The sequence below is a fragment of the Mus pahari genome, unplaced genomic scaffold (genome assembly GCF_900095145.1).
Source record: "Mus pahari unplaced genomic scaffold, PAHARI_EIJ_v1.1 scaffold_11449_1, whole genome shotgun sequence".
Classification (NCBI taxonomy): domain Eukaryota; kingdom Metazoa; phylum Chordata; class Mammalia; order Rodentia; family Muridae; genus Mus; species Mus pahari.
The window spans coordinates 1-10,836 of NW_018393148.1; the positions used below are offsets into that span (position 1 = coordinate 1).

General features: G+C 36.4%; 1 protein-coding gene across 1 annotated transcript in view; it reads right to left on the reverse strand.

Annotated features, from left to right (window-relative positions):
- Positions 1-5,391: 5,391 nt before the first annotated feature.
- LOC110315374 (cytochrome P450 2C50-like) overlaps positions 5,392-10,836 on the reverse strand; it is a gene marked incomplete at its 3' end in the record, with an annotated part of 17,438 nt that continues 11,993 nt past the window's right edge. The window contains exons 6-7 of the mRNA XM_029534730.1: positions 6,962-7,103; positions 5,392-5,676 (exon numbers count right to left, since the gene is read on the reverse strand). Of these exons, the coding sequence (XP_029390590.1) occupies positions 5,392-5,676; positions 6,962-7,103 (427 nt within the window). The remainder of the gene's footprint in view (positions 5,677-6,961; positions 7,104-10,836) is intronic.

The window sequence follows — 10,836 nt, forward strand, 5'->3', positions numbered from 1 at the left end:
AAAGAGCAATTCTCAACTCTATATGGAAACAAAATCCGGGACAGCCAAAATAATTCTGAACAAAAGAACCTCTGAAGGAATCATCATTCCTGACCTCAAGATACAGTACAGAACAATAGTGATAAAAACTGCATGGTATTGGTACAGAAATAGACAGGTTGATCAACGGAGTAGAAATGAAGATGCAGAAAAAGAAGGGGTTAATGTAAATGAGAATAGTGATATTTCATCCCACAGAGCAGGTTAGAAACAAGGTGGAATCTTAGACCTGTCCCTGTGATATGGCTAACATGCTGTCAATGACATTTAAAGTCAGAACTTTGGATTCTGGGACCAATACCTCTGATTCTGTGCTATTTAGCCTCAGGTTTGGGCATGAGATTCTCACTACCTGTATCTCTAGTTCATCATGTGGTCTTCACAAGTCACACAGATCATGGTTTCAAATGGAATTCTGTGTTTTGTGTTGTTAGTAGTAAAAAGATTACTTAAGCAAAGTATACAACATTTAGAAGCACAAATATCACTTGTTTTTGCTCCTTTAGACAATTCTTATATAGAAATATAATCATGTGATAGAGAGAAGTGTCTATTCTTTTATATGGAATCTCTATATTTGTATAAGTACAAATTTATGGGACTATTTGTAGGATGGAAGAAGAATAATGGAATAGGATAGGTGGGGGAAAGAGAGAAAATAAGGATAAGTTAAATAAAATAAAACAAAATAAATTAAGAGTGATTAAGAACCTGGAAACACCCTAGATATCCTTCAACTTAAGAATGGATACAGGAAATGTACATTTACACAATGGAATACTCTTCTGCTATTATAAACAAGGTCATCATGAATTTTGTGGTCAGACCCAAAAGAACATGTGTGGTATATACTCAATGGTAAGTGGATATAAGCCAAAAAGTTCAGAATATCCATGATATAACTCTTAGACCATATGAAGCTTTAACAGAAAGGAGGGCCCAAGTTTGAACAATTCCACTTATAAGGGGAAACAGAATAATTATGGAAGGTAGAGGGAGGGAGGGAGGCAGAAGGAAGGAAGGGATATGGCTGTGAGCAGTGAAGAGGAAGGGAAAGCAGGGCAGCATCAGGTTTGGGGGAGGGAGGATAGAGGCCTAGAAGGTCAGGAGAATAAATAGAAATATGCAGCAGAGTGGGATTGGGCATGGAGGATGGGATCCTCTAGAAAATCCCAGAGACCTGGGATGTGAGAGGCTTCCAGGATTCAGTTGCAAGGATGTCCTTAGATGAAATGACCAATAGTGAGGAGATAGAACTTAGAGAGACCACCTCCAGTAGATAGACAGGGCAGCCAGTGCAGGGATTGGCTCGCCAATCCACATTTAAACACAGGGCCCTTAATGAAGGAACAAGAGAAAGTACCAAATGTGCTAAAGGGTCTGCAACCCTATAGGAGGAACAATGATATAAACTAACCAGTACCATCCAGAGCTCTGTCTCTAGTTGCATATGTAGCAGAGGATTGCCTAGTTGGCCATCGATGGGAGCAGAGGCCCTTGGTATTGCTAAGATTATATGCTCCAGTACAGAGGAATGTCAGGGCCAGGATGTGGGAGTGGGTGNGTTGGGGAGCAGGTTGGGGGAGGGTATAAGGGGCTTTTGGGATAACATTTGAAATGTTAATGTAGAAAATGTCTAATAAAAGTGTTAAAATAAAAAAGTAATCAATAAACTTTCTCATTTCTCTTAGGAGAAAAACATTCACTCGAATTGTATGTGTCTAATAGAAATGTAGGGATAAAAATGGAGCATAGTCTGAAGAAAAGTCCATCCAGTGACCAGTCCAACTGGGGATCCATCCCATGGGCAAGGACTAATCTGTAACCCAGTACCAAAAGGACATACATGACATGTATTCACTTATAAATTAGCAATAAAATACAGGTACCATGCTACACTCCGCAGAGCCAAAGAAGCTAAACGAGAATTGAGGCCTAAGCAAGGAAGTTTGAATCTTACTTAGAAGAGGGAATAAAATAGTCATGGGAAGCAGATGGAGGGAGGGAATTGGGAGGGCGAGTGTAATGGGAGGAGAATGAGGGGCTCAGGATTAGGTGTGGGGAATGACAGGAGAGATGGGTAGATGGCCGTGAAAACGAATGGAAATCTTCAGTCGATAGGGTAAGGAGGTAAGGGGCATCTCCAGGATGATATAGAGAACAAGGATATAGAAGAAGTCCAAGAATCAATGGAGCTGACATTAGCTGTGATCACTACATTTGGGATATGGAAGCTGAAGGGTCCACCTCCTGTAGCCAGGCAGGAACCTGAGTGGAGCAATAGAGACAACAACCCACCCTCAAAATGTTCAACCCAAAATCTGTCTTGGCTACAAGAAATGCAGGCACTTGGGTAGAGCCGAGACTGAAGGAATGGTCATCCAATAAGCAGCACAACTAGAGACCCATGCCACAAGCAAGCATCAATCCCTAACATTATTAATATTAATCTCTTATGCTTACAGAGAGGAGCATGTGGTCCTCTGAGAGGCTAAACCTATCTGCGGAGTCAGACAGATACAGACACCCACAGCAAAATGGTGGACGGAGCTCAGGGACTGTTAGGAAAGAATAGGAGGAAGGATCACAGGGATCTGAGGGGACAGAAATTCCTCAGGAAGACCAACANTGTCAACTAACTTTGACCCCCATCTCTCTCAGAATCTAAACCACCAACCAAAGAACATATACCAGCCTGACCTCGAACTCAATGTACATATTAACAAATGTACAGCCTAATCTTCATGTANGTACCAAGCAACTTGAGCAGGGGTTATCACAGAAAGCTGATGCCCATATGTGGAAGCTGTTCTAGCTGGGCAGCCTTGTCTGGCCTCAGTGGGGAAGGAAGTACCTAACCTTACAGAAGTGCCAAGGTGGAGGTATGTAGGTAGGTGTGTGGGTGTGGCAGGGTGTAGTGGTACCTGCTCAGTAGAGAAGGGAAGGCATTATGGGGGAAGGATTGTGTGAGGCAGTGATCCAGAGTGGAGTCAGTGAGCAGGATATGAAGTGAACAAGTAAAAATAGAATAAAAAAATAAAATAAAATAAAGTAGTGATGGTCATGTTTTTAGTGCAATTACAGCTAAAAAGGAAACAGCTTCTGAAGATGCATGTAGATAGTTTGAGCTGGTGCTGGCAGATTCTCTTCACATAATGAAACTGCTATCACATAATCCTCAAACTTATAATAGCTGGGAATGTTCTGTATAACGCATTTACAGGCTGTATTCCTTTCTCTCCCTTCTGTCTGTCTGTCTGTCTGTCTGTCTGTCTGTCTGTCTGTCTGTGTCTCTCTCTGTCTGTCTCTCTCTGTCTCTGAGCATGAAAACTTACAGGCTGTATTCCTTTCTCTCGCTTCTGTCTGTCTGTCTGTCTGTCTGTCTGTCTGTCTGTCTGTCTGTCTGTCTGTCTGTCTATCTGTCTGTCTGTGTCTCTCTCTGTCTGTCTCTCTCTGTCTCTGAGCATGAAAACTTACAGGCTGTATTCCTTTCTCTCTCTTCTGTCTGTCTGTCTGTCTGTTTTTCAGTCTGTCTGTCTGTGTCTCTCTCTGTCTGTCTCTCTCTGTCAGTGAGCATGAAAACTTAAGTAAATGTGTTTTAAATAAAAAATATAAAAAATTTTTTTGGGTTGTGGATATCCTGTGAAAATTACATTTCAGACTTCATAACTATTATCTACAGCCCCCACCCTCTTTTGTTTGCAGAGCATCTGTGACTGCTCTCTCCTACAATGACAAAATTCCAAAGACTAACAGCATTTTCATGCCTTACTGATATGGGAAAGGTGAAGGCAAAGTTGCTCTTTTCTTATCTTAGCCTGGTATCTCTACTGAGATCTTTGGCTCCAGGTGAACAAAGAAAGTCACATGTTTGTGACAGCATTGTTATTGTAAAAGACTGTGATCACAGCTACTTCGGGATGTTTATTTCTGTACCAGGAGTTTTATGAAGGAAAAGAGTGTATTACTCTAGTTCACTAGACCCAACAGAGAACAGTCACATCAGGAACAGCTAGCAAAGGGGTGAAGGAGTTTGAGTTCAGCAGATGCAACACTCTAAATAAGACATTAAACCTGAGTTGGGGATCAGGGAGATAGGTCACTCCTGTCATATTCTTTAGCCTATTTAGCATTTAAATAGATATAAAGGCATAAACAAGTTACATTATAATAGCATAAACTTCACTACTGAAAGCAAAATTTTATCCCAGGTATGTGCTTCATCCAAAACAGAAGAAGGAACATTCCACCGAGTCTGATCGTAGGGTAAGACTCATTACCACATTGTAAAATCAATTCAACTTTTGCCACAGAATGATATTAGTAATTATTGGTATTAATGATCCTCACAAAATAGAATCTTTACATATATTATTTTAAAACTGTTAAATAGAAAGCCTTTATATTGTTAACTAAAATATCTGGCTACATAGGTATGAATTTGAGAGTGCCTGAAAGATTCTAGTCAAAGGGTTATTATTCTAAACTTAGTAGACTCTCTGATAATTAATCTGAAGTGTATATTTATAAAACTGGTTTGTCCATTAGATTAATTGAGCCTCTTCTTTCAATCATTTCTATCTCATAGCATTTATATGAACATCAGCTGTTTTCTGGAAAGGTTACATGAATAAATAGCTTGAGTTATTAATTTGAGTTATTTTACTTCTTCCTATTCAATTATGTATCATCATCATTGGAGTTTATTTAGTGTAAAAATAAAAAAGCAGGTTTGTTAAGTGTTATCTGTAATTTATTGATTGGTGCAATAATAACATAAGCAGCAAGTAAGAAGAATATGAAAAAATACATAGAAACATTAACTCAGAAAACGTTTTGAAATTCCACATACTCTTACAGATAAATAATTAGAAACAATTAGTTAATTTTGCAAGGGTAGTTAAAGTAAGAAAAAATAAAACAATGAATTCAATTTTTTCTACAAACTATATAAAAATGCAAAGACATTAGGAAAATTATAGTAAGAAAGCATTAAATATTCGGTAAAAGTCTGACAAAATATTTCAATAAAAGTCTAAGAAAATAAGCCAGATCATTGAAAAGAAAGTATTACACCAAAAAAAAATAAACAGCTCAAATAAAAGAATGACACAAAATTAGAGATGAATTGAAGAATTCAGGATATAAATGCTTTCTAATTAATTGTCAATATTTTAAAAATTCTAAAAATGTCCAGAGGTGTTTTTGGAAAAAATCAAGAAAAAGTTGGAAAATAAACATGGAAACGTAAGCAACTAAGCTTTTGTAAATTTTTGGAAAGAAGTGCAAATGTGGAATTGACACTGCTATGTCCCTGCCTCCTTTAGAGCTCCTATCTCATCCATGAATCACCATAAGGCACTGATAGCACTATATGACTCTGTGGACTGGAATCATATTGGGAACCCAGGAGCATCAAAAGCATAGAGATGCAAAAACATAAGCTTACCTTGGGGATGAAGTAGTTCCTGAATTTAATGTCACAGGTCACTTCATGGGGCAGGCTGTTGGGGATGAGGTCAATGAATCTCTGGACCTCATGAATCATGGCATCTGTATAGGGCATGTGGCTCCTGTCCTGCATGCAGGGGCTTCGGTGTTTGCCGACCACACGTTCAATTTCTTCCTGGACTTTAGCTTATTAGTCACAATGAGAAGTGTTGGAAAAGGAGAGAAGAGACATTTTTTTTTTCACAACAATGCAGGCCTATCTAGGGCATAATGAAGGTGTCTTAAAGTGTTATTTACTAGTAAAAAATTTGAAAAGACTTCTGATCAGTATACACACAGACACACACACACACACACACACACACACACACACACACACACACACAGAGGCACTTAAAAATCACACTACACACACCATATATATACACTGCAATTGTATCCATACCACTCACTTACTAAATAGTTACTACCTGTGCGTGAAGTCTCTCTCTCTCTCTCTCTCTCTCTCTCTCTCTCTCTCTCTCTCTCTCTCTCTCTCTCTCTCTCTGTCTATGAATACACATTTATACATGTGAATTTGCACACATTTACTTAGGCATTGGAGACAGGATGACATTCTTAAATTCTTAGATGTTCCTCAGGAGTCATTCTCCTTTTTTCTTCTAAGAGTCTAAGACCCTTCAGTGAATTGATTAGTCTAGAACATCTATCCAGTGAATACCTCAGTTCTCTTGTCTTCATGTATCCAGTGCTAAGATCACAAGCATGGACCACCATGCAAGACATTTAAAATGGGCTCTGGGAAATGTGGCATGTTTGTTGCAATTATGCAAGGTTACCAAGGGCATGGAGACTATTTCTCAGCACAATTATAAACATATATTTCATGATCAAGAATAAATTTCTGTATAAATAAATTGTACAGAACTGCTATGACATAGATTTATGATATTGTCCTATAAAATTAGGATTATTACTCATTAGAATGTATTTATTATTTAGAGTCATAATAAAATATAAGTAATTAAATATTTTAAACAATAAATTTAAGTATAGATATCTGTTATGATAGTCATGATGAAAGATATTTAGAATCAGATATTTGTTAAAATTCAATATTTATTTTCAATTTATGTGCATGCATGTGCTGTTTGAAACAAATTTTCTCCAACTATTTTCTCATTATGCAACAGTGAAAAGATTCAAGTAAAACCTATTTATATGTTCCAAAATCCTCAATTAGGGCAATAAAACAATATGCAACCACAGTCCAATATATTCAGCTTGTGCCTACCCTATGCCCGGGAACACAGAACTCATAGTCTCTACTTTTCTCAGTCACCCTCCTCATTACAGACAGTGGAACAGAAAATGAAATACTGAGATGTTAAATGACATCATGCAGGTGGCTAGCCAGCATCCTATCAGCTCTTACAAGAGTGCAGTGGTTCAACACCTGTGTCATCCTCACCTGTGACATGTGGGTACTTCAACAGGAGTAGGAGAGCATATCTCAGTGTTGTNCTTNNTGNCTCTGTCCCAGCAGAAAAAAGATCAGTCACTGTTATTGCCAGGTGTTCAAGCCTATTTTTCAATGGTTGATTTCCGTCTTCCTAAGAATGGTTTGATACAATGATTTATTTATTTTTTTTACTGAACACAAAACTATAACAAATCTACAATATTGGACTTCATTTTGTGTCCAACACACTGTCTCTAAATGTACGTACAATAGTGGTGGAAACTAATATGACTTTTCAGATACTGTGGTATTGATTGCCTAAATTTCATTTTTATATTTATATTTCCTGTTTTTCCAAAATTGAATTCCAAAGAGGATCTGCCCATGTGTGTGTATGTTTATGTGTACAATGTTTGATAAGCTTATAGAAATATGGGAAAAAGAAGATGATTTTATTTATTTATGTCCATTTTCTCTTATTAAAATCTGTTTTTAAATCTGTTTAAAGAGTTCATATGATAAACATAATAAAAACATTGGCAGACACTTGACTCTAATGCTTTATGCCTAGTATACTATTTCAACAGAGTTACACTAAGTCTCTTTCCACCTAACTAAATTCAATAGATTCTTAATAGAGTACTCCTAACTAGATTTCTTTTCATTTGTGAGTTAATTTAACTTAAGTTAATAGCAAGTGGAAAAGTACAGATTTGGAATTAGAGCTGTGGCAAACATTTTATGAAGAATTTGCTATTAATTTTTTAAAAAAAGTTATTCATCAACTCAAACTGCTGTAGACTCACCATAAAGTTCAAATAGTGTAAAAGAGATAAGAAAGCATATCTAGCAAGATTATATTGACACAGTGAAGATGACGTGGGTCCATCGCATTTGTTATCAGCTAGCAACTTGGTCTATGTTATAGGGAGGGATGGAGGGACTACCTGATCTGAGGAGACATAGGTCACAAAGACAAAGTGATAATCATTCATGACCATCAAGGGATAACAGAGATACTGGAGAAAAACAGTTCATGAATTTGAGAAGATGATGTGCTACAAAATTATCAACAAGGCTAGAGCTTTAAATGTTCAGATGGGAGATAATAGATAAAACATCATTATAATTTTTAAATAGCAAATTGATCACAAATTTACAATCTCTAAATGTCTTCTTGTGCATTTATTATTGCATAACCAACATTATTAAAATCACTTCACTTTCTCTGTACTGATATCTGCCATATAAAACCACTCATCTCTGTAAATCAGCTCCAAATCATTTTCTAATCATAAATATAGCATTGCTTACATCAAAATTATCCTCAAATACTTATAAAGGTTTACACTAAAAAGCTAATAATTTTATTTCCATACATTGAAATGGTAATTTTATTTCCATATGCTGGAATGCATTTGGATACAAAATGGTGCAATTGTGGAAGTTATATCTTAAGAGTAACAAGCAGTTGTCTACATGTATTTAAGGATTGCTCAACAATATAGGAGTCATGCTGTTACTGGAAACCTAACTTTCGTTCTATTCAGGTAATAATTTGTAAACTAGTAAAATTCTTACCTGCATTATAAATAATTTTCTTAGTATCAATAGACTAGTAGAGCTTTCAAATGTCATCAATAAAGCTTCTTTTTGGAGCAAATGAAGAAAGAATCACCTAATTAAATTGTAGAGAACAACTGACTATGGGTGTCCCTCTCCTAAATTATAACATTTACAATATGATTCATATATTTAAAACTTGGGCATATCTTAGAAGAAGTGAAAAAATGATTGTAAGAGCCAGGGCAATAGGATATCTGCTGAAAGATTGCTTCTTTTAGAAATGAAAGGGAAGCTATGGCCATCACAAAAATGTTTTTCTTGAAAAACATCTGAACAATAATAACATCAGAAGATGGCCTAGTCAGTCATCAATAGGTGGAGTGACCCTTTGGTTCTATGAAGGCTTTATACCCCAGTGTAGGGTAATACCAGGGTATGGATGTCTGAGTGTGAATGTTGGTGTGCAGGGGGAGGAGGAAGGGGATAGAGGATTTTTGAGGGAAAACCAGGAAAGGGGATAAAATTTGAAATGTAAATAAAGAAATTATCTAATCAAAAAAGGAAAAAAGTTATAGAGTTGATCTTATAATTGTACTAAATTAAAAAATAATAGACCAAGACACAATAAGAAGACCAAATCTACAGATAATAGGAGTAGATGAGAATGAAGATTATCAAATTAAAGGGCCAGCAAATACCTTCAACAAAATCATAGAAGAAAACTTCCCATACCTAAAGATAGAGATGCTCATGAACATTCAAGAAGCCTACAGAACGCCAAATGACTGGACCAAAAAATAAATTCCTCCAGACTCATAATAATCAGAACAACAAATGCACTAAATAATGACAGAATATTTAAATCAGTAAGGGAAAAAAGGTCAAGTAGCATATACAGGCAAGCCTATTAGATTTACTCCAGACTTCTCACCAGACTATGAAAGCCAGAAGATCCTGGACAAATGTTATACAGACCCTAAGAGAACACAAATTCCAGCCCAGGCTACTATACCCAGCTAAACTCTCAATTACCATAGATGGAGAAATCAAAGTATTCCATGACAAAAACCAAATCCACACAATATCTTTGAATGAATTCAGCCCTTCAAAGGATAATAACGGAAAAACACCAGTACAAGGATGGAAACTACACCCTAGAAAAAGCAAACCTAAAAGAAGACAGCCACAAGAACAGAATCCCAACTTTAATAACAAAAATAACAGAATGCAACAATTACTTTTCCTTAATATCTCTTAATATCAATGGACTCAATTCCCCATTAAAAGGACATAGACTAACAGATTGGCTACAGAAACAGGACCCAACATTTTGTTTCTTACAGGAAACCGATCTCAGGAAAAAAGACAGGCACTACCTCAGAGTGAAAGGCTGGAAAACAATTTTCCAAGCAAACAGTCTGAAGAAACAAGCTGGAGTAGCCATTCTAATATCGAATACACTCAACTTCCAACTGAAAGTTATCAAAAAAGACAAGGAGGGGTACTTCATACTCATCAAATATAAAATCTTCCAAGATGAACTCTAAATTCTGAATATCTATGCTCCAAATGCAAGGGCATTGGAAACTTTAGGAAAGCTCAAAGCATACATTGCACCTCACATAATAATAGTGGAAGACTTCAACACCCCACTCTCATCAATGGACAGATCCTGGAAACCTAAATTAAACAGAGACACAGTAAAACTAACAGAAGTTATGAAACAAATGGATTCAACAGATATCTACATAACATTTAATCCTAAAATAAAAGATAAACCTTCTTCTCAATACCTCATTGCACCTTCTCCAAAATTGACCATATAATTGGTAAAAAAAAAAAGCCTCAACAGATACAAAAATATTGAATTTGTCCCATGCATTCTATCAGACCACCTTTGACTAAGACTGATCTTCAATAACAACATAAATAATACAAAGCCAACATTTACTTGGAAACTGAACAACACTCTTCTCAATGATACCTTGGTCAATGAAGAAATAAAGAAATTAAAGACTTTTTAGAGTTTAATGAAGTTGCATACCAAAACTTATGGAATACAATGAAAACATTCCTGAGAGGAAAACTCATAGCTCTGAGTACCTCCAAACAGAAACTAGAGGGAGCAAACAGTAGCAGCTTGACCACAAACCTTAAAGCTCTAGAAAAAAAGGAAGCAAATTCACCCAAGAGGAGTAGAAAGCATGAAATAATCAAACTCAGGCATGAAATCAACCAACTGGAAACAAAAAGAACTATTCAAAGAATTAATCAAACCAGGAGCTCGTTCTTTGAGAAAATCAACAAGATAGATAAAC